Source organism: Pangasianodon hypophthalmus, chromosome 1 (genome assembly GCF_027358585.1).
Source record: "Pangasianodon hypophthalmus isolate fPanHyp1 chromosome 1, fPanHyp1.pri, whole genome shotgun sequence".
Taxonomy (NCBI): domain Eukaryota; kingdom Metazoa; phylum Chordata; class Actinopteri; order Siluriformes; family Pangasiidae; genus Pangasianodon; species Pangasianodon hypophthalmus.
This window is the reverse complement of record NC_069710.1, coordinates 18,004,352-18,029,045: the sequence shown is the minus strand read 5'-3', so window position 1 is coordinate 18,029,045 and position 24,694 is coordinate 18,004,352. Positions and strand designations below refer to the sequence as shown.

The 24,694-nt window shown below is 38.8% G+C and overlaps 1 protein-coding gene across 1 annotated transcript in view; it reads left to right on the top strand.

The window, feature by feature from the left end:
* trim71 (tripartite motif containing 71, E3 ubiquitin protein ligase) overlaps nucleotides 1-24,669 on the top strand; it is a 30,705-nt gene extending 6,036 nt beyond the window's left edge. The window contains exons 2-4 of the mRNA XM_026926509.3: nucleotides 15,096-15,263; nucleotides 18,132-18,266; nucleotides 18,866-24,669. Of these exons, the coding sequence (XP_026782310.1) occupies nucleotides 15,096-15,263; nucleotides 18,132-18,266; nucleotides 18,866-20,317 (1,755 nt within the window). The 3' untranslated portion in view covers nucleotides 20,318-24,669. The remainder of the gene's footprint in view (nucleotides 1-15,095; nucleotides 15,264-18,131; nucleotides 18,267-18,865) is intronic.
* The last annotated feature ends 25 nt before the right edge of the window (nucleotides 24,670-24,694 follow it).

Sequence of the window (24,694 nt, the reverse complement as noted above, 5' to 3'; positions counted from 1 at the left end):
TTAGTGCAGGCTGTAGTCTGGTAAGAGTGAGCACAACTGACCATTAGCAGCCTTTTACGTTCCTACTCTGCCAGTGGCTGTATGTGTGTCTCTGTGTGTGTATGTCCCTCTCTCTCTCTCTCTCTCTCTCTCTCTCTCTCACTGTCACTTTTTTTTTCTGGAAATGGGTCGCAATGTGTGAACATCAGATCAGTGGTCAGAGTCCATGCAACCTTTTATCTTTCTTTTGGGGAAAAACTGCCTTCTAACATTAAGCTTGTAGATCTGTGCTGGTTATACAAACACCCGAGCTTATAATGAGATGTACCTTATAGCTCGTTATACAACCCTTACTTCTGGTCCACTAATTTGATTGGTTGAGCGGCGTTCCAAGGGTGCTTATATTTCCTGTAGCCAGACTGGGAAGTTTCAATGTGCGCATCACTCCACTCGTCTGTGTTCGCCAAGTAAAATTCCATTTCCTAATTCGAAACTGTTACTACAGTAGAGGCAGAGACATCCTCAGTGGCTATGACAAACAGTAATTTTCAGGAATATAACTTTTGACTTAAAATATGAAACCCATCAGATGAAGATGAAAAGGAAGAAGGGATGCCAGTTCTACTGGAAGCACCTTTAAAGGGAATGTGCATATCAGTGTGAGCATTACATGCTGTAAAGTGAGCGTGGCTTCTTCGGGATCTATTTCCGCCCGCAGAGCAAAAATAAACAAGCTTTGGCCATATTGTGTTTGAAATGTCACTTACTCAATATTAATTTCTTATTTATAGAAGTGTTGTATAAAAGCAATATTGCTTGAGTAAGAGTGCGGTTATACTGAATATTGTCATGGCTGTGATTTGGCCACAGCTGTGCTGATATTCAGTATAACCGCACTCTTGCTCAAGCAATATTACTTCATAAATCTGATAATAAATTAATTGTCATCTACACTGAGAATCTAATGTCCACAATGTTCATTCTGCCCACACAAACTTGCAATAATATTGAAATAGCTTGTAGCATATCATCTTCGCAATATCTACAATGTACACCAGACCCATAGCATAGTGATCGTCTGCGTTCCATACGCATCACTGTACAACATGCACGGACATCTCACAGGATTGAAATGCTGGTCAAAATAAATGCCTATCTGCTGTGCGTGATACAAATCAGACCCATGTATAAAATTTCATTAAACGATTCAGCGTTGTTTGAGATAATCATTCATGAAACGATTTAGTGTCGATTTTACCGTGATTCGATAATTGACTCTAAATCATGAAATGTATTACCCAGTGTAGAGACTAACACATGTTGAAAAAAGAAATGTAGATGGAGACCAAAGACATATGATCTTAGCATGCTAAGATCATATTTCGTTTACGATTTCTTCTTAAGTCTCGTTCTTATTATAAATTTTATTATTTGGGAAACATATATAACCTGTATAAGATATTAAAAAATAAAAAATTATTGAATTAAAAATGTAAGAAATATTAATTAAAAAAAGATTATTGGACTAGTCACCTTTTCCATAGTTTAAAAAAAAAAAAAAGTCTTTCCAAGCATTTTCTTACACATTGTGCAGTTGATTTCATTTATGTAATAAATGTTAACACCTAATAGTGCATATAGTTTAATAGTTTGTGTAAGCATGTATTGTCCTAGTGTTCTGTTCTACTTTTAGAGCCCAGGTTATTGGTGTTAATCTATAGAAGAGATAATCCTTGAAAAAAAATAATAAAAGCCTTAGTTATGGCCTTTCAGAGGCTAACCTGCTGTGTCTTAATGATTATCTTTTAGTGATACATACATGAACTTGTTTACTGGACTAGCTTGTGTATATTTGTCATAAAATGCTATGACTCAAGCCATTTGATTTGTGCTGTTGTGAGTAAATAGGTGTACATTATGGCCTTTCGCACCGCTGGAACCTTTTCATAGTACCTGAACTAATTGTGGAACTACCCACTTTTTGGCGTTTTCGCACCTCTGGAACTGGGTGCGATTTTAGTACCGGACTGCCTTTTTCGAGAACCAAATTAGCTCCTACTCTGTAGCAGGGTCTAACCAGCACAACTGGTACAATCCGTGACGTAAGTAGACGTTGATTGGCCAAATGCATACGAAAACGCCCTCACCCGCCATGATTTAAAACACTGTGTAAACATACCGCTCTTTCAATCGCTTTACGTATACATCGACATTCCATGTCCATTATTGTGAAACCTGCGAGACACAACAAAAACACAGCTCCGATCACAGCGTCCTCCATCCTCCGGTTGTTTACATTGTTCTTTGTTTCCGTTGTTGAACGCTGCGCACAAATGATGTCGCTGTCGATCGGCTTACATCACTTCCTAGTGCCCACTGTCGCTTTAAATGGTACTGGGAAATAGTTCGCGCAAAATCGCCCCATACTTTAGTACTGTAAATTTAGTTCTGGAACTAAAGCGGTGGGAAAGGCCCTATTGTCACATGGTAGCTCTTGTGTACTAATGTTACTGCTTAAGTGACTTCAGGCAGATTACTATGCTTTTAGTGTCCATCATGAGAGAAGTGAGATGGGCAAACAGTAACAAGGCATGTTCTTTGTGTATGATTGAATCCCATTTATGTTCTCTGCCCAGCCTTTTAACATAACAGCTAATGTTAGCCTGCTAGCTTGTTACTGTTGGCTCTGGGTGATGTGCTGTGGAGCTGCAGAACCTCATGGCGCATCGCACTGGGCGAGTACACTTACTCCACACCGGCAGTGATAACAGAGCTTAAAGGGTCAAACCTAAAAACCTTCACACTTTTAAGAAGTTTCAAAAATCAGTTTGTCTTTCAAGTTCAGTGTAGCCCATGGCGAGCAAGAGCAAACAAAGTTTGCACGCATTGTCTCTCACTGCTCACCAAACAGAAGTGTTACTACACGTGACACTTGTTTGTGCATTTGCTTAAGCTTCCTGCTTGAAGGTAATGTTTTGTGAGCTCAGTTTACACCTCTGACCAGTTGACTGCAGTCCGAGCAAATAAAACAGAATCTAGTGCAGTCTTGCTGAGTTTTGTAGTCTGACTCAGTGTCTAGTTTACATTTTGAAAGTAAAAAATCTAATGTGCTGCATCTTTGAGTTCATTTTGACTTGCTTTGGGTTGAATGTTTGTGGAAACAGCACAATAAACAAGAATAAGTCAAATGTGATTCAAAATCTTGCTGTTGCTCAAGTCAGATGCTGATATAACAAGCAGAGAGAAAGTTAAATTAGAAAGAAAAAAAAAAAGTTAATTTTGCACCAACTTTTTTTTCGCTCTATGTAGGACATTCAGCTGGTACAGTGTGTACTGCTCATTACAATGCATGTATTACGGAGCACATTCAGGTTACAGCAGAAACGCTGCACAGAACCTAGTATAATAAAAATCATCAAAGAGAATTAGCTCTTAATTAGAGAATAGTGATATTACTCGTGCCTGTGTTCCAGCAGTAAGCTTTTTTGTACAAATCAGGTATTGAACACGGTTTGTGATCTGTATGTCTAGAACATCTTGTTTTGCTAGTCCAGTGTTCATGCCTGAAGGAAGGGACTGGTAAGTAGTGAAACAGATGTCATGGATTGCTAACTTACTGTCTTTTAGCTTGCCTGGGTGAAAGGTCTGTGACACAGGGCAGATTGCAGCTAATCTCTAATCCTTCAGCTATCCGCTCTGGTCTGGATGAAGTAAATTCAGCTTCTGTTTTGTGGTGGTTAGGCCAAAGCAAACAGGTAATAGTGATGGGAGGACAAGGCAGAGTAGAACTTTGGGTAGGTTTGAGAGTGTATTCTAATGCGTCCTGTGTTTTTAAAAAAAAAAAAAAAAAAAAGGCCTGATAAATTTAACAGCTCAGACAGCTGTTTGAAAATCTGCAAGTGTACCTATTAAATTCTAGTCTATCGTCTAGAACTGCTTGAGATCAGTGCACTGTCAAGGTACCAAATTAATAACAACAGTAAGAACACACATCAGTTGAAACTGTTGAAATATTAGACGTTAGGAAGTAACCCCACACCCTCTTTACTAGCAACCAAGGATGCTAATGTCACCGTGGTGTAACCCTACATTCACACGAGCAAGCAACAAAGCAACCACTGACTGCAACGCTCAACAAAAAATAATTTCAGAGACAGCAGCAAAGCAACAAAGCAACAGCTCGACAAGCGATATTTGACTTGAGATTTTCCCAACGCTATGCAAAATAGGTGTGGTACAGTAAAGCAACAAATCCAAACAATTGGCTCCAATAATTTTCGGACCACTCCTATGGTGTGTGTAGTTCGACTTTTTTCAGTCATATACAACATCTCATTAAATGTGTATAGAGACTTTAAGGGGAAAAAAAAAAAGCTTAGAAAGAAAGTGCATACCCACAAGAGACAAACTACAAGTTTGCAATGACTTGCTAGTGGAAACGTAGGGTACTTCTGCACATGGCTGATTATTTTCTCCAACAGTCTCAGCTAGGACAGAAAAATCACCGGAAAGAAACGCTTAGTGTGATTTTTGGACAGGAAACACTCTACTGTGGTGTAGCTAGCATTGAAGATAACTAGTGTTAATGTTAGTGATCGTGGCAGAAATTCCAACACACTAAATATAAGCTTTGGATATCTGTTACTGTGAGAGATTACCAATCATTTGTGCTGTCAGTCTAAGTAGTGCGAGCACTCTTTAACTTGATCTCCTGGTTGCTGTGAGAGCTCTTCATGGCAAGGCTCCGGTTTCTGGCAGGGGGTTGTGTAAAAGCAGTTCTGAAAAGCCTTTGAGCATGCCTTTTATGATCCTGTTCTAGTGACTCCATTTCCCTGTGCTGCTCTTTTTTTAACCATTTTCATGTGCACTCCTCTTTGATACAGAATCTGGTAGGCCATACTTTAAACAAACCGAACTTTGAAGGAACCAAGAACCTAATCTGTCTGGTATGAGAGAATTTCCCTGAAACAGTTTTCTCTGATGGAGTTGGTTCTTGGAGAGGAATGTGGAATGGTCAACACATTGAGGGCGACTCTCTGTAGATTGATGCATACAGACACTCCTGGATAGAATGTACTTATGTCTTTCAAGCTATCATTTCACATTAGTTTGAGAATTTACTAAATAAATTTACTGGCTTACGTGGCTGCAAATATGTCACACTTGTACTAAAAGTAATAAATAACATTTTTAGAGGCAACTTCTATGAATTTCTGGCCATTTGGATTTTATTAGTTTTATTATTTCCTAGTCTCGGAAGCCAGACCTCTAGCTTAGTCAGAGAGTCTGGTGTGTTTCATCTATAAATGTCACCAAGAACTGCATGCTTTCACAGGAAGAGGCAATTTGACCAACATGGGAAATGACTAACCACAGACCTTTTCCCACAGCCGTTCAGCAAACACACGAGATTATCTCATTTACTAACTGGTGCTTCATGCATATCTCTTAAATCCCTTTTAAATATTGTAAAATTGTAATATTGTAGGAGTTAAACATGCTTCCAGCCTCACTCTTTGGATTGTGGTTTTAATTAGGTGAGTATTAGACATGGTTTTGACATGGTGGATTATGAGATTCAGCTCCTTTTACTTCCCCCACCTTTACTTCTTTAGCTGTCATGTTCGTAGAGATGTTGTCTCTGTAGCCATTAGGCACAAGTTTGCATATAGCATCTGAACACCTAATGGTGTTACCACTTAAGTGCATGACGAGTTCCACCAGAGCTCTTTATAAAGTCTCGTATTGTCTTGCTTCAGGGATTCAGCCAGTGAATTGTTTATTCATGAATTGGACTAATACACACTTTGAGGCAAAGCACCTCAATAAGCTAGTCTGAAGTAACTGGAGGCAGTTACTGAGAAGAGGATGGTAGCAGTTTTGGAGAGCATTCTGAACAATTCTGCCCGTTCGCTCTACGAGGTGATATCCAGAAGAACCCTTAAAAACCAGTTCCAACAAGCTGCTTGTAGGACTGCTATAGGGAATCTTACCTGTCTGCTGTTGTCGTTCCATAACGTGGAAGCCTCCTGTACTATCCTGCCCTCTGTTCCTCAGAATAGACAGTAGGACAATGTCAATTTAAAATAATTATCATTCACTTGGAATACACCATCAGATCTTTTGCTTGCTATTTTTCTGCTTATTCTTTGTACAAATGTCAATTTTCCTTCACACTTAACCTATAACCTCACATCCCCCACACACCAAATGAAAATGTCAATGTTGTGATGTGTTTCTGCAGTTTGTCTTGTTTGTGAACTGATGTCTTAACTGATGTGTATGTCTAAACACGTGCAGAATGTGTAATTAGGTGTATTTATTCTCTAGATTATGTCCTGTGTATTTTGGCTACTGTAGTTTTGTAGTTACTGTAGTTTGGGGGGATGAGTGAAGTACATCAGTCTGTCTGTCTGTCTGTTAAACTCATGTTTTATAATCTGGCTGTGGAAACCTAAATGCTAAAATGCATTTCATCCACTTGTAGGTTCTCAATCCGAGATTTTGGATTGAGTCTGGATTAAGTCTAGATTGAGTTTCAGAGTTTCTCTGTAGATTTCTGAATGGAGCTCTGGAAAGAGGTATGTAGGCTCTATAGGGCTGTACACGCGCACATGTATACACGTGTGTGCACGCTAGAGCTCGGTGTGCCAGCAAACCAGCTGACTTTGTTTGGCCTCTCATGAACAGCCAATGAGGTCATGTAACTGGGAAGCCGCCTCCCTTTATGCGCGCGCGTGTGTGTGTGTGTGTGTGTGTGTGTGTGTGTGTGTGTGTAAGCATGTGCGTGCAAGAGTGAGGGAAAGAGCGTCTGATTCCAATTCGGAGGATTTCCTCTGAAGTGCTCTTTGATCTCATAGTTGTATAGTTTGGGATGAACAGTGTTTCATCTAATGCATTTGAATTCAATATTTTATGTAAAAAAAACCAACCCTTAATTCTGTAGCCTCCCAAACAAAGTGTTTGTATACTCAGGCATTATAAATTGACTTTATTAAAATAGCAGGAGATGTGGTTTTGTCTTCTGGTTTGAGCCCAGGTCTGTGTGTTTGTGTGTGAATGGGGTGGAGGAGTGTTTGCTGCTGGAGAGAGTGAGTTTTAAAGATCGGTCATGGGTTTTGTTGATTTGTGTGGTTTGCCACAGAACATCCATATTTATTTAAAGAACATGTTGCATCTGTCAGTAGTTATTGAAACAATACACTTAAATGCTTTGAGTTTTATCTAAGAGGGCCAACCCTGAACCCTGTAGTAACTCTGCAGCACACCAAAAATAATAATGTCAAGTAATAGGAGAAAGTTACACTGTTTGTTTTGAGATAAAACTGACATAGTGCAACTGGCATGCTGAATGAGTAATAGTTATCAGTTCATCAGAGAACATAAAGTGGAGATGCTGTGCTGAACTTATAAGAAAGCTCTGCAGTAAACTACAAAACAAAGTAACTACAAAGTAGAGGTGTGCATCGGGAAACGTATCCTGCAGCACCAAACAAACAAAGTTGTAGGGGTGGACGTTTTTTACTTCTTTGTGGGCAATTGGATATGAAGCTCTTGGGACACAGAAAAGCCACATTAATTAACATGAGAGCCTATATAGTGCTCACATGACTCACATTTACTGTTTTCATTCTTTCGTCATCACTAACTGCTTTATCCTGTTCAGACTCATAGTAGTTTAGATTGCTTATTGTTTAGATATTTGAGAAATAGTACTAACTAAGGCTGTCAGAAAATATTGTGGGCAGGTGCGAACAATAATAACTGCAAAAGTGGGTGCGATTGGTCAGAATTCCTTCAGGAAGTGGGTGGGAATGGGATTTAACAAACAGTCCCACGCACGCTTCCACTACAAAGTAGGGCTGGGCGGTATTGCACAAAATTAAATCGCAACAATTGAAAAATTATACAATTTATTTATAAAGTTTTTTATTTATTAGAATGGACTTAAAATAGCAACAGCATTATCTATAGCAAATAGTGCAAACAATTTTTCTTTTAAATAAAAGATATTTAAAGAAAGGATATTTTTTTTAAAAATTGTTTCAAATCCAAGTTCCTTCTCTGTTTACAGAGTGACGTCAAATCAATGGCTGCGTACAGCATCAGAAACAAACAAAGTAAAACTTCTTACTTTTAAGTGAGTTATACTATATATACAAGTAGTAGCTTTAGATTAATCAACATAGGGACATATTTGTTTGTTAAATCTAAAGCACTGACTATACAGTATACAGAAAGAAAATATACATCACTCATCTCGGTTAGCTGCCTAGCTTGTTACTAACAAAATATGAACATGGGGGCATCCAGTTTCCCACTTCGTCTGTCGAACAGCCTTAACATTAACACCATAGTTGGACTCCATGCTGGAAATAATGGACCTAGATGTCAGGATAGATAAAAGACTCCGACTGCTCATATTTTCTGTCAACGTGTACAGAATGGGTTTATCACCTATAGATTGATGATGTGGAAATGAAGCTATAATAATTATATAGTGTATACACCATATGCACTATATACATTATGTAGGCTCTCCCATCATGTATCCTTAGTTTGTTGGAATGTCTCCCAGACTCTCTTTCCATCCTCAAAGTATGAGGGGATTTCCTCCATCAGGAACTTTAGACCGGAGCCAAGACTACCATTCCCTCATCCTGCTTCTGGCCTTTAGCTGCTCACTTCTGCTCAAGAGACAGTAATATAGCACAAGATTTGCAGTGAATAAAATGCTTGTTGACATTGTGTAATATTGTAACATAACCCTCCAGTTCCACTTTTTCTTGTCTGGGATGCCAGAATCAGTCTGTGTGACTTCTACAGCTGGAGAGCTCTTCTAATGCAGGCTGGACTGTTGGTCCTGTCTTGGCTTGTTGTGTTAGGTCTGTCAGCAAGGCTCTGCACTACATCAGTAATGCTCTTTTGGTTTTTCCCATGACAGAAAAATTACTCATCCAATTACTTCGTCTTCAGCCAGGCAGTTGGTAGAATTTAAGCTCTTCCTGTTACAGTGTGTAGTACAATAACGTTGACACCATTTGTTTATACACTCACCCAACCTATAGTCAAAGCCCAAATACGTAAAACTCCACCTCCCAAGTTCTACATTGTCCAGCAGACATTATGTACAGTGGATATAAAAAGTCTACACACCCCTGTTAAAAGGGCAAGTTTTTGTGATGGGGGGGAAAAAAAAAAAAGTATAATCATGTCAGACCTATTTCCACCCTCACTGTGAAATTCCAAGGTATAAAAATTAAGTCAAAAAAGTCAGAAACATTTTAGGGAAAAGTAGGAAAAATTACAATGACCAGGTTGCATAAGTGTGCACACCCTTTTATAATTGGGGATGTGGCTGTGTTCAGAATGAACCAATCACATTTAATCTCATGTTCAAAAGTAATTATCATACAGCTGTCATCAATGAAATTATTCTGATTAACCCTAAATAAAGACCAGCTGTTTCTGTACGATTTTCTTCACATCTTCTTGGTTTCATCTGACTGCTGATGCCATGGTACGCAAAGAGCTTACAAGGCGTGTACGGTATCTCACTTGTCGAAAGTTATCAATCAGGAGAAGGATATAAAATGTACCATGGAACACCATGAAGGCCATCATCAACAAGTGAAGAAAATGGAGCACCACAGTGACATTAGCAAGAACAGGAAGTCCCTCTAAAATTTACAAAAGGACAAGTCAAAAACTTACCAGGGAGGCTGCCAAGAGACCAACGGAAACATTAAGGGAGCTGCAGGAACATCTGACAAGTACTGATTACTCTCTGCATGAGACAACATTCTCTCATATTCTTCACATGTCTGGGCTTTAGGGTAGGGTGGCTAGATGGAAGTCCTCTCTCACAAAGACATCCAAGCTCAAATAAATCACCCCAAACCATGTGGCAAAATGTGTTATGAGTGGGAAAATATTGCCAAGTCAAGATGTGCCACGCTTCAAACATTCAAAGCACAATAATATCTCACTGATTTGTATAGCTTGTCACAATCTTAGATTGTGTCTTGTAAATACATACAGCTGGGTGACAAATGAAAGATCTACTTGTCCCTTTTGATGGAAATGGCACTGCAATCCACAGGACATGAGAGCTCGCTGAATGATTTGGTGAGGTAAATCATATGCGATGGCCTTCAGTCACCAGATCTCAACCCATTTGAACAACAGTGTGAGATTTTGGACTGACGTGTTAGCCTGCGCTCCAACACCATCATCAAAACACCAACTGAGGGGAATTTTTATTTATTTATTTATTTATTTATTTATTTATGTCTGGAGATGATGGTTTTTTCAGCACTGGATTTCTTGATTTTTGCCTTTTTAGGCACTAAAGATCAGGGTCGAGTGAAAGGGCCTTGGGAAGGTGTCTTTAATAAAACTGCAAGGCATAAGAGTTAAGATGAGCTACACATGATGTAGAGATGCATGCCCTCACTTTTCCGTTTCTAATGTACTGCTCTTAGATGTGTTTATAAGTGTGTCCTTGTACTTGTTTTTAGTGCTCTGAATAGATCCACATGCCTTTTGTCAAAGAATGAGTGGAAATGTCAAGAAGGGAGAGATGATTAAGGCAATTTAATTCAGTTCAATTTAATTTGCATTGTGCAATAGACATTGTCACAAAGCAGCTTTACAGAAATACAAATATAGATTTAAACCTCCAATGAGCGTGCCAGAGGTGACAGTGGCAGGGAAAATCTCTTTGGACAGCATGCTGAAGAATCCTTCAGAGGAACCAGACTCTAAAGGTAACCCAACCTCTTCTGGGTGATGCTGGATTGTGAGATTCTATATCATTACAGTGTACAGCTGTAGAAGAGTAAAGACAAACAGTACAAAGTGTGTTGAGTATGAGCATATTGAGAATAAGAGTCTTGGAATGAGCACGGGAGAATCTTTATGATCACAGCAACAGTTTAGGTAAAAGAGTGTTTAGTATGCAAGTGAGATCATACACTGACGCAGGAGAGAGTTTTGGGCATAAACTGTTTTTGGGAAGTGCAAAACTTTAGGCTGTGCATGTAGGACAGTAGCCGAAAGTGATTCACAAGTGCAGAGGCTCCAAGGAGAAGTAGTATCGGGATGAACTGGGTAGGTCTGAAGGGTGAGTGCAGCCAGAGCAGTAGAATTGTGTCAGGATCAAGCACCTGTATCATGTCAGGCAGCAGGACTACACATACAGCTCAATAGAGAGAGAGAGCAGATTATTAGGTATACTATAATCCTACAGTGGTTTAAAAGGGTGTACTTTATGAAGGCATCACAGGCTGTGTCAACTCCACCATCAGCAAACCTGAGTGATCACAAACTCTCTACCTTTAAAAAACAAGACACTGGTGAATAGGGTATTGTATTGAAACACTAGATATCACGATTAATCAACTTTTTTTGTATTGGAGGATTAAAAATAGATTTGTTTACGCAAATGGGGCTTCATCAAATTAAATAATTTAAAATTGTACATTTGTATACATAGTAAAACAGACCAGAAAAAAATATCCAGTCTTTGGATGTTAGAATTAAAATGTTTATCTGACAGTGAAACCATTCTTCACTACCAACACACTCCTTCATGGTGAACAGTTTGTAACTGTTTTTTTATGATTTATATTTGCCATTTTTATTACTATGGTGTAAATATAAGGTACTATAAGGTCTATGATCAGAGGAAACACAGACTTGTTTCCTCTCGTACTGGGAACAATATTAATAACTACCTGCTGATATTTAATAGGGCCCAAAAAGTATATCAGTCAGGTAATAAAACCAGCTGATATTAAAGGTTCCATCTGTTTATTGATATCAATGGGGAAATCATGATATTAAACACCTCATTTCTATTCACATGTTCTGTGGGAAAATTGCATTTATACATGTGATGCTATAGAGTAACCAAACATACTGTACAGTCTTAGGCACATTGACACTTTCTTTGGTACCTAATGTGTGCCTCTTTGGTCATTTTCAGCAGTACATGAACAGACAATGATTAATATAACTGCGCGTGAGTGTAGAGTGTAGAGTAAAGAGTACAAGTAGTTCATTGCCCAAGCATTCGTTTTCCATTAAATTGCTTAAATATATTCTAAGGAATATTTTTATCATCTCAGACAACAATAGAAACAGGTGGAAAGTAGCCCCATAAGTGTGTAGAAGTGTCTGATATTGTTATTGACACGTATTGTCTTTTTTATCAATAGTTCTAAAAGCTCTATTTTGGAAATGATTAACTGTTAATTAAAAACTATAGTGTTCAGTATTGTCTCTAATAAAGATACACATGCATGACCATTAAGAAGTGTCCATCACAGCATACACTGCTAAATTTCTCACCAATCAAAAGACACTAAGAATTTAGTGTGCTTAAAAATCACCTCAAAAAACAAACTAACAGCCTTGAAAACAGCAGAGTAAAAAGGTTTATCTAGCACCCTCAGGAGTACGTTGGTCACTCCAGGGAATGCTGTAAGAATTCTCTGTAGAACTAGTGCTAGGAATGTGACCATAATAATATACTTTTAAAGTTGATATCAGTGACAGTTTTCATATTGGTCATGTCCTAATATTCACCAAAGATTATATTTAGTTCTTAATCTTAAAGTTCTCCTTTATATTAAAGAGAGAAAACAGTCTTTCCATAGCTGTCGTGGCTACACATGGTGTGAAGATGTGTATGGCTCTGAGTGGAAGAAAGAGATTGGATGAGTAACTGCACGAGACGGAGAGGGAACATGAATGCTTTGGCAAAGATTTATATTGACTGAGAGAATATTGGCTTTAGTGTAAGGTTGAAAGGGTCGGCTAGAAAGGGAAAGGAGTCTGTAGTAAAAACCATCAGTCACTTCAGGATGTGCATAACATACTTGAGTAGATAAAGAACAGTTCTGCATAATGCACATCACCAACACTTGTAACATCTGTGTTAAGAAAAAAAAAAATCCCCCAAATTTCTGTTTGTTCTGTTCTATGTTCTAATTTCTCTGTTTTTTTTGGTACACTGTTTAGATTTAGTGCTGGGCTGTATGGGGCTATATATTGTTATTCCGTATTTAAATGCAGTCTGTTCTCCAGCAGAGTAGCTTGGTGCTTTTGTGGCCTCCTTTTGTCTTTCATGCTGTATTGTTCTGAGGCTTTGTAGTGGCTTCACCCATACAGACAGTAATTCAGGATTTGTTATACTTCCCACTCCAAGAACTCTGGAGGTCCTCCTGCTTTCTGTGTCCTTCCAGAAGGCTTTTTTCCCTAGGATACACTTCCACGTGAACTCTGTACACACTGCCACAGTGAGGCCATCTGGTCCACGGGGAAAGGGCCAACTTTTACGAGCAGGTAACTTGAGTGCAATCACAGCTCTAAGTTTACTGGCAGCTGCTCCAGCTTGCAGACAGTGGAGACGTAATTAGCGTTTGATCAGGCCGTTGGTATAGATATTACAGTTAGATGCAAGCGTGTAGAGGGCTCTTAAGAGAATGTTGTACAGGAGAGTGAAATATAGGTGTATATGAGGGGTGCTGGGATTGAATTTTTTTTTTATTATTATTTTATTTTTATTTTTATTGAGGAAATATTTCACATAGGTACGAATTCTGTGATATTGCTTTCTAACATGTTGGTCCAGAGGAAAAAGAACTAAAGGCTTTAATGGATACTATCTAATCTTTTGATGGATGGTCATTCTTTAAAGAACAATGAAATAATTTTAAAGGGCGTGGATGAATGGCAGGACAATAGGTCTTGAGCAATCCATCACCAGACCGTCAGAACACAGGAAACTGAGAGCAGGAATGACTTTGTTTTTGTGCTTGAAAGAAGTTGGACCTCCCATTTGTGGCACATCAGGCACTCTCTGAGCTCTGATAAGCTCAATCTGTGTTTGTAAAGCAGCACTACCACAAACAAGACATTATACATGTATAATTCGAAAAGATGGATAGATTTTAGGCTGTTTTTAAATTTTTTTTTTTATATTATCCTTTTTTTAAAAAAAAAAAAAAGTCTGAATAGGTCATATTGGGAGAAGAGCTAGTTTGTGTTGTTACTAGTAAATAACTGACCTTACAACAGATTATAGTACTACAATTTTTTTTTTTTGTACTGTTTAATTTTTGTATACCTTATATCCCAATATATTTATTTGTCTTGAATTGGGCAAGTTTTTGCCAATATCTTAAGGAATTAATTATACCTAACTGTCATAGTATTTTTATATCTTTTTTATTCTTATGAATACCTTTAAAAAGCAGCTTTTCTGTGTAATTCGGTTGTAAGCATAATTTCAAAATTATGTATTTTAGACATGTTTTTACACATTATTAATATGTGAAAGGTTTGTATTTAGATTCAAAAACATGATATTGACTTATATATATATATATATATATAGTGTGTGTTAATTTTACAATCTTGTGTAGCTAGAATATGATCACAAGATCATATTCCAGACAGTATTATTAAAGTGTATCTATATTAAAACATCTCCATTTCTCATCTCTATTTACCATTTACCTCTCCATCGCTATTGAAAGAGTGCCATAAAAAATTCTATATTTTGGCATGAACTGAAGTTTAGGAGAATATTGCTATGTAATACATATGACAGGGTGATGTAGAAATAAACATAGACAGTGGGTATGTTTTTAATTGTATATTAAATGTAATTGTTTTAAATGTAAATACTGTAATAATTCAGTCTGTGTCATTATTTTGCTCCCACTGCTCTGGGAACATCACTTGTTAAGAAATATTGGGTGTAATAGAAAATAATGGCTGTTTATTATTTTTTTTAAGGGACCTTGTATGTGTTTGCCATTAGAATGAACACTTGCAGGTCTGTCCACATTGTGTCCCATATGCTTTGATGGCATATAGATCCCATGTTCATTGTGTTTCTTGTAAGTTTGTGATTTGTAGATTTTTGCTGATATTTCCTGAAATAACTTCCATCTTTTTTATTCCCTTGGCTGTTTGGTGAATAGTGCTTTAAAACAGAAGTCCATTGCATTTCGTGTGTGTTTCATTGTTGTTCTAAGTGCAGGCTGATTTCATGGTGAATATTGTGATAGTTGTGGTGATGGTCTGTCCTTGTCTTCTCACAGGTGCTGCGTTTTTTCTGTGAGATTTGCTCTGTGCCCATCTGTAGGGAGTGCAGTGTGGGGAGACATGTGGGTCACACTGTGTCCTACCTGCAGGACGTGTTGCATGACTCCAGAGCGCTCACCATCCAGCTGCTCGCAGATGCACAGCAGGGACGACAGGCCGTGCAGGTTAGTCAGCATGCACTTTCAACTCGGAATTATTACATTTATTCTCATATGTTCCCTGTTTGTTTTTTTGTTTTTTTCATATTGTTGTGTCATGACCAAATTGTCATCATCTTTTGATTTACTTTATGGTATGGAGAATTATTTCTGTTTTACTCTCTTTTAACTCTGATTAAAAAAAGGCCAGAATCTTCATCACTTTAGCAGAGCAAATATTTATGTTTACAGTTAATATGAACAGTGTCTGTGAGCCTTTTATCTATAGACTTACCAGATTTACCCTCAAAATGTGCCTGTCTTTAATAAAGCACTCGTTTAGAGTTACATTAGGATCTGAAAGCGACCGGTTAATGTCACACAAAGATTTAGGTTTCCTTATTTAGTTGCTGTTTAGTATAATTTAGTTTGGTCTGTGACCATAATAGTGATTAAACTAATAAAACTGTAAAAATAGAAACTCCAGATGTTCAGTAATGTTTGACTGGCAGTGTATGTTTAATTACAGCTGGAATAGCTTGGCCTTATACACACAGATAGCTGTATTGGTGTGCATTGGACAGAGGGTTGCTTATGCCATACAGATGTGCCACCACAGATTTGACACCCAACCCTTTTATTTATTATTCATTTATTAATCTTTAGTAAGTGCTTTGTCCTGGTCAGGGTGGTGGTGGATCCAGAGTCTATCCTGGTAACACTGGGCATGAGATGGGAATACACCCTGGATGGGATGCCAGTTCATTGCAGGACACCATACACACATTCACACCGAAGGGCAATTTCAAGTAGCCAGTCCCCTTTATTTAAAAAAGTGAAAAAAAACAAGAAACAGAGAGAGAATCATTCAAATACTGTATGTAGATATATTTTTCTAAAGGCTGAAAAAAGTCTTTTAAAGGAAAGCAGTGGAACAGTGTTGCTCTTTTAGCAGGCTCTTGACCCCCAACCCCCCTCATCCCTTCTCTTTTCCCATCTGGCCCTGAATAGAGCGGCACTGAGCGTCCTGCCTGCCCATATTCACAGCCCTGATAGCCTGAACAGGATGGATCATTAGTCCAGCACAGTGAAAATGTTTCTATTGCTCATGCTTTTGCTACAAAAAAAAAGCACAGCAGGGGGTTGAGGGGTTGGGGGTTGGGGCCACCTCCCCAAAGAGATCTGTTCACGTGGTGTGTGGTGACACTGAGCAGAGCTGATCGGCAGGAAGATCCAGCAGAGAGAATTTAAAAGTGAAAGGCTGAGCACAGCGATTCAGTTTGAGTGGTGATGCCCATCTGTATCCTCTTTCTGGTTCACCGAGCTGCTTTACACAGCACATAGTGTTCAAAATGTTTTTGGATAATTTAATATAGGATTTTTTAAACTGTTAAGTACACTTTTGCCATGGCACAGATTTTTTTAAAGTGCTAATGCACAGATGAGTAACTTTAAATATGTGCTTTAAATCTTTCTTTTTAACACCTAAAGTGTATGGTTACCTGGAAAACTGCCATAGTGCTGCTCATAGTGATGCCCTATAAGTCTGACTTCCTCTTTGTTAAAACTTTATCAACTTCAGCCCTGCAGTCTCAGAGCAGAGAGGCCAGCTTACAGCTGTATGTGGTCGATTGGGCTGTTATGTTTTGTCCTAATCCTATTACTACATGGTGTTAAATAGGAAGCCTCTAAATGTTTATGGGCTTGAAAGCTCCTGGAGTGTTTTACACCATATTGAAAGTGCTTTGACCATGAAGAGCCTGGGCCACCACAAACCCCTGGCCACTGTGACTAAATCACCACTATTTAATCCCATTTACCAGTTTTATGCAGTTCAGTTTGCAGACGCATTTCCCACCTGATTTAAAGTAGCAGTTGGGGGTCTCTAAAACTGTTTACATGCAACATGGAAAATGTGGGAGGTGTAAGTGTTGTTGTCTAATGCACTAGTACTAAAGAGGACTGTTCAGGCCTCTTGTAGTGATGTGGAGTGTTGTGTAGGGAATTTGTTTGTTTGTTTATTTGCTTGTGTACTAACTTACTTAGCATAGAATTGGAGATGTACTAATGTGGGAACTCGGGATTGATGCCGCTATCTGCTATTGTTCATGTACATGCGTACATTTATAATGTGCAGAAACTGGGGGCACTTATTTCTTACAGCTTTTTAGTTATTTATTATAAAACACTTGAAAAGCATAAAGGCCTTGGGCATGTATGCAAAATGTGGAAATAATTGAAAGTGCATATTTATGTCTTTGAATAATTTAGTTGGAAGTGTGATTGAGGTCACAGTTGGCAGGCAGAGAGCGAGCTGTTCAGATCCCCTGTCCCAGAGCATTGTACTGTTTAGACAGGGGTTAAAGGTCATGATGCTGCAATTTGACCTCTATTTTCTCCTCTGTGTAACATCACAAAGGGAACCCTCATGCTTTCTTACATTTATTCATGTTTACTGGGAGATATCCGCTTTTGTGTGTGTGTGTGTGTGTGTGTGTGTGTGTGTGTGTGTGTGTGTGTGTGTGTGTGTGTGTGGAAGGCATTTGTGGAAGGTCTTAATTTTGAGAAAGTCTTTACCAAGATAAATATGAATGAATATATTTAGGGGTAAAATATTCATCTTTTACTAAAGACCTAGTTAATATTCACCATCATGGAACAGTGTTTTAATTATGAATGGGTTTGATTTTTGTCCTTATACGTTTTCCAGTTGTAAGTGTGTTATCTATGTATTATATAATTTAAATACACAATCCACTGTATGGGTATTATTTACAGATAACTATTTCAATTATATTTCATTGAAGTGAGTGGTGTATGGTTATATGCTTATACACTGTTACATTTTATAGATAATTTTTAGTGAGACACCATCTGATTGAATATTTTTCACAGCTAAGCATTGAGAAAGCACAAGCCATCGCTGAGCAGGTGGAACTGAAGGCCAAGGTGGTGCAGACAGAGGTGAAGACCACCACGCTGCGTCACAAGAAAGCCCTGGAGGAGCGCGAGTGTGAGCTGCTGTGGAAGGTAAACAGGCACTTGGTTTTACCGCTCTGTGGAGAGAGCTGATCACATAACCATTAGCATTAGCAACAGTGGCTTTATTCACTTAATGGAAATTCTGCCTTGCCACTAAGGTTACACTGGTGCCTGGGCAGAAACTTTTCCTATTCACACAAGCAATTCTTAGATATTAAGGGTCACACCACTCTGTATAACATCACAACATATTCTTTGGGCTTTGATACCCGAGACCCTCTTTTAACACCATGGTGTCAGTTGTCATTCATACAAACCACTATGTAACTACTGAGTCATACAACATTCATCAATTTTATGGCTTCTTGAGCAATGGCAGGTCATTAGTCTTCATAATAAATCCTGAAATACCAGTAAAGCCTACAGGCATAGTTCACTACGTCTTATAGTGCTATCGAACTATTCTTGGAATTTCTTTATATATAAATATATGATGACCAGCATTATGACCTTCACCTATTTGATTCATTATAAATAAAATTTGAAAATATGTAGCTTTTCAAGCTTGTTACCTCACAGAACAATAGAATACAGTTTTTCCCCTTCACTGTTCCAACTGTTGCCATTTCCTTCATGTCCCTATGCAGTTGGAAAAGATCCGCCAGGTGAAGGCCAAGTCCCTGTACCTTCAGGTAGAGAAGCTTCACCAGAACCTCACCAAGCTGGACAGCACCATTTCCACAGTCACAAAGGTGCTGGAGGAAGGTCGCAACATAGACATCCTACTAGCACGTGAGCACATGCTGAATCAGCTGCAGGAGCTCAAAGCACTGCGCTGCATTCTGCAGCCACAGGAGGACGATCGCATTATGTTCACACCTCCAGATCAGGCGCTTCTGATCGCCATCCAGTCCATGGGACTGATAAGCAGTGGAGCCTTTGCATCAGCCACCAAAGCCCATGGGGAAGGTCTCAAGAGAGCTCTGCAGGGAAAATTAGCTTCCTTTACCGTAGTGGCATATGACCATGATGGAGAACCACGGTTGTCTGGTGGAGATGGTGTATCAGTGGTCTTGATGAGTCCAGAGGGAAACCTCTCTAGTGCAGATGTGTCTGACCACCAAGATGGCACCTACACGGTTAGCTACCTGCCCAAGAGTGAAGGTGAGCATCTTCTTTCTGTGCTTATCTGCAACCAGCACATTGAGGGAAGCCCCTTCAAAGTCATGGTCAAATCTGGCCGCAGCTACGGAGGTATTGGTCTGCCTGTTGCATCCTTTGGTGGAGAGGGTGACGGAGATGGACAGCTGTGTCGACCCTGGGGCATCTGTGTTGATAAGGAAGGCTATGTGATCGTGGCTGACCGAAGCAACAATCGCATACAGATCTTCAAGCCATGTGGCACCTTTCATCACAAATTTGGCACTTTGGGCTCACGACCTGGCCAGTTTGACCGACCTGCAGGGGTTGCCTGTGACAGCCAGAGAAGAATCATTGTGGCTGACAAGGACAATCACCGGATCCAGATCTTCACCTTTGATGGCCAGTTCCTCCTCAAGTTTGGTGAAAAGGGAACCAAAAACGGGCAGTTCAACTACCCCTGGGACGTAGCTGTCAATTCGGAGGGGAAGATTCTGGTCTCGGACACGCGCAACCACCGAGTACAGCTGTTCGGCCCTGATGGGGTGTTCATCAACAAGTATGGTTTTGAAGGTGCCCTCTGGAAGCATTTCGACTCACCTCGAGGAGTTGCCTTCAACCAGGAAGGTCACCTAGTGGTGACTGACTTCAACAATCATCGCCTGCTCGTCATCAGGCCTGACTGCCAGTCTGCTCGCTTTCTTGGCTCTGAGGGAACAGGTAACGGGCAGTTCTTGCGTCCACAAGGCGTAGCTGTGGATCAAGAGGATCGCATTATCGTGGCTGACTCCCGTAACCATCGTATTCAGGTGTTTGAACCCAATGGCAACTTCTTATGCAAGTTTGGGACTCAGGGTAGTGGCTTCGGGCAGATGGATCGCCCATCAGGTATAGCCGTTACCCCTGACGGAATGATTGTAGCCGTTGACTTTGGAAACAATCGTATCCTCATCTTTTGAACTAGTGTTCAAGGTTAGAAATATATGGTGGCTGAGGAGGAAAAAAGGTGGTTTAGGTACACAATTATCAGGAGCAAACATGGCTGAATGTTGACAATGTGGCAGTAATGTGTAGATTCTTTTGTACTCATCTATATCTATTTATCCTGATTGTAGTATGATTTGTGCTGCTGGCGGAAGTGTTCATCTTGTGCACACGCCATTTATCAAAGAGAAGGAGTAGAGCAAAAGACTGGTTGCTAGTAGTGTTGCTATTTTGCTCTTGATCTGAGTCTTGAAATCTTTATTTGTTTGATTTTTTTCTCAGGGAATTTCCAGCATTCTTGAAACATTTTTCTCTCTCTGCATTATACCTACCTCATCTAGCTTGTGTATGAATGTATTCTCTTGTGTGTGCAGCGTCTGTGAAGTTTTATAAAGACGTCTACCTCAGTGCTATTTTTATTTGTCAGAGAACATAACATAAGAAATGAAGCAATGTTTGGTTGATATTTGCACAGTTCGCACAAATTTCTCCTGATTGTTACTGTGCACAAAACACAGGTAGGACCCCTGAATGTTTGAGTACAGTGACGCAGTAGACCAGGGCTGCATGTTGGCGGAAACATTTGGATAATGTTTGGATAAATCTACTGTTTTGTGTTATGTTTTTAAATCGGTTTTCATTTGTCGTACCTCATCTAAACTTCTTACCTCATAACCTAAATGTACCTCTGTGTACAAATGCCTCATTGTACATACCTCACTTTGTGTTGATTTCCTTTAAAGATATGTAAGTCTCCCGAAATGCATGATGGCTTATAGGATGGCTAGTAAGGCTTTTTTTCTGAATTACTGGTAGGTCTGTTAGTATAGATTCAAGCCCAGAGTTTAAGCAATGCAAGAAACTACTTGCTCCCTTTTCTGAAAATGTTTTACAAATGTTATAGAAAAAGAGGAAAAGAGCAGAGATAGTTGTATGAAGATTTGAATTGTTTTTGGGACCTGGGATAGAATTGAATCATCCCATTTTTTTGATTATTTCTGTATGTCTTATGTATTTTTTTTAAACATCATCTAGCACCATTTAAGATGAAGTGATTATCAGAATGATTGGTTGGCACGTTGGTTTGCTGACTGGCTGTTGCTGCAAGCTTGGATGTAATCCAAACCCTATAGGACGACATAGTTTGCTTTGATAAAAAAAAAAAAAAGTCCTTTCTGAATGTCTGAAATCTATTTATTGGCCAAGAAAGAGCTCTAAAAGTAAGAGCTGAATTAGATCTCCTCAAAGACCATTTGCTCAGTCAGTGGAACACAGTTTGAAAACATCAATAATCAACTGAGTGTGGTCTAAAATAAGAGATTTGTTTCTTTATTTGTGGGGGAACCACTTTAATGATTTAATGGTTGCCTGCTTTTCCTGAATGTTGATCAAAAAGAAAGCATTTGAAAGCAACAAAAAAGATGAGCACTGACATCCTGACATGTTTTCCTCTTTATTTTAGCCCATCTACAGAAAAGTCATGTAATGAAAAACCCATCTGAAACTACAAGGAAAGTTTCGGTGAGAGACAGTGAAGAATGTACATTCTAGTACCTGCCATATCCTGACCACATGCCCTTTCCAGGGCCTAAATCCCAAAGCTGATCTGTCAGGTGTTGCTTTTGTTTAGCTCCTTGTCTGGATGGGCATTTTCTGTTTTAAGCTGTTTCTGCAGATGAAATTTATGAGAGCTCTTTTTTTCTGATGGCGTGTACATGTCTCAGGTAAAGACAAGTACATTTACAAGATGTATGTGGCTTTAATTTGACGTTATAGAGGCTCCGCTTGAGCATTCCATTTTACGGCAGAACATTCAAATTCAAAAGTACCCAAAAAAAGCACAGCAGCATTTTAATAAACAAAACACCTAGTCCCTTATGTTGTGTTGTTATACTGATAGTCTTTTGCATCTGTTTGCTCAGTCAGATTTGTCTTTATGCAGCCCAAGAGTCTACACCTTGCCAAATAGTAACCATTGGAAATGGTCAAGTGCCAAAACAAAGTGTATGTGGGACGCTTGCTCAGAGGCTGCTCTTAAGATGGTTTCCTATCGAATCAGTTCCTTAGTGCGATTTCAACTCTATGGAGCACCTTTTACACTGCAGTACCTTAATATGTATGTTAGTGGAGTCAAAATCTAACATTAACTGTGCTGTTGTATATGAAGGGCCATATTTCCAAAGCATCATTGACCTGCTTGTGCACTGGTCCAAATGCAGTGATGGAGATCAGTGGAGAACCTGATCCCAGAGTCACAGAATGAATTAGTGGTGATTTTACAAAAAAAAAAACCAAAACATTTAGTTGAGTGCTAGACCTGTCGTGGAACATGAACAATGTGAGCATTGGGCAGTAATGAGAGAAATTGCTGCTTCGAAATCTTCACACTAATTTCAGTATTAATGTCGGCTGTTTGATTTGTGTTTGACGTTTAGCTGCAGCTCTGTCCCCAGAGAACCAAAGAAATCTCTAAAAGAGAAACATTTGCATGCTTTAAAAGCCCTTGTAGGTAATTTTATTTGAAATGAGGTGATGAAGCAGACACTTATTATTATATACCAAAAAAATGTTGTGGTGGACATCTTTGATTACAAGTTTTTTATTAGTCTTTGATGGATAGCTTTACAGAGCAAGGTACTTTGTGTGTGTGTGTGTGTGTGTGTGTGTGTGTGTGTGTGTGTGTGTGTGTGTGTGTGTGTGTGTGAGAGAGAGAGAGAGAGAGAGACTAGGAGAAAGGTTTAAATTCATATGCCTTAACACTGCTGCATTGTATTACAACTTTACTTTCCTCTTTTGGAATTTAATCAAACTGGAAACTGCCAAAGAGTTTGCTCTATTGCTTTTTTGGTTTTCATTTGTTTTTTTTTTTCCCTTTTCCTCCTCTAATCCCTCACTGATGATGTCCTCACAGGTTTGATATAACATTTACACTGAGCTTCACTAAAATGAAATGTGGGTAGCAATGTCCCAGTAGAGTTGAAATAGCAGTTGTGTTGATTTGTGCTTGAGAAGAATACTTTTTCAGTCATACCGAGGAGCCATCATGCGCAGAGGCGTAGGCCTCCAGCGAGCAGCCACACAGAACTTGACCATCCAGTATCTCATCAGTGTATTTTCTATGTGTGGTGGTTATTAGGGATAATAAAAGTAATCTAGTTTAAATTAGAGAGATAGTTCAACTTCTTAGACAATATGGTGCCAGAACAATGCAGTAAATGGGTGCACATGTCTAAAAGTTATCAATCAGACTCGAACATTGCCCTTCAGAATGTCTAATCACAGCATACTGTCTCACGTTTGGACTTCTGGTCAGTGTCTCTACGGGTTTCCCACCAGTTGTGGTGTATTCCAGCTTTTGATCTGTTTCTTAATCTTAGAAAGGCAGAAGTGTAAACAGTTCAGAAGTGCATGGTCTTTTTTTTATGATTGTATTACCTAAGAAGAAAAAAAAAATCCCAAAAACTCAGGTAGCTTTATAGAGATTTGATTCAAAGTCAATATTTGTTTCTTACAATTGGATAGTAAATCCTTTGTTAGTACTCCATAGGATTTAGTATCTATTTTTTTGTGTGTGTATTATTGTATTTATCTACAAAAAATATATTTGCTGTGTTTAAATTCAACAGGATCCTTTACAGCCAAATTTTACTATTTGTGTTAATTTTCAGACCCAGATTGAGGAAACAAATTAATATCAGAAAAATAGTCTAATCAAATCAGACAAATGGCACTAGTGCAACAATGTGGAGATATTTTTGATAAGTGTAAGATTACATTGCTTACTTTATTGATGAAAGATATATTCAATGTTCAATATATTACAAATATGACATTTTTCCTCTTATCAAAATGTTTGTTTGTTTTGATGGCAACAATCCAACCATTTATACTGTAGTTTTCATTAGACTTTCATTAATTCCCTGATCACACAATTTGGCTGTGAGACAAATGAAAAGGGACATGTGGAGAGATTGCTGCCTAAACTCAGACCTGGCATCAGTTTTGTTCTTTAAAATCTGATTGTTAGGGTAGGATCAAAATAGCAAACCCAGATTCCAGGTCTGTTGTCTTTTTAGGTGGGTGTAACATTTAGTATCCTCCAAGAGGTTCTCTTTTGCTCCCTAAGCAGTATTTACCATCCATAAAATGTCGATCACAAAATACTCATGGATTTTGGTCTGCTGCTGTACACAGAGAAGGCTGTATGAATTATTTGGTGATCTACAGTCTTGTGCTTTTGTCTTTGTTGACTTTAAACATTGTCCTATGCATATTTTGATTTTATGTTCAGCTCTTTATGCTTAAATAAACTTGTTGGGATCCTGAATTTGTGGGTGATGTCTTTTCTTGAT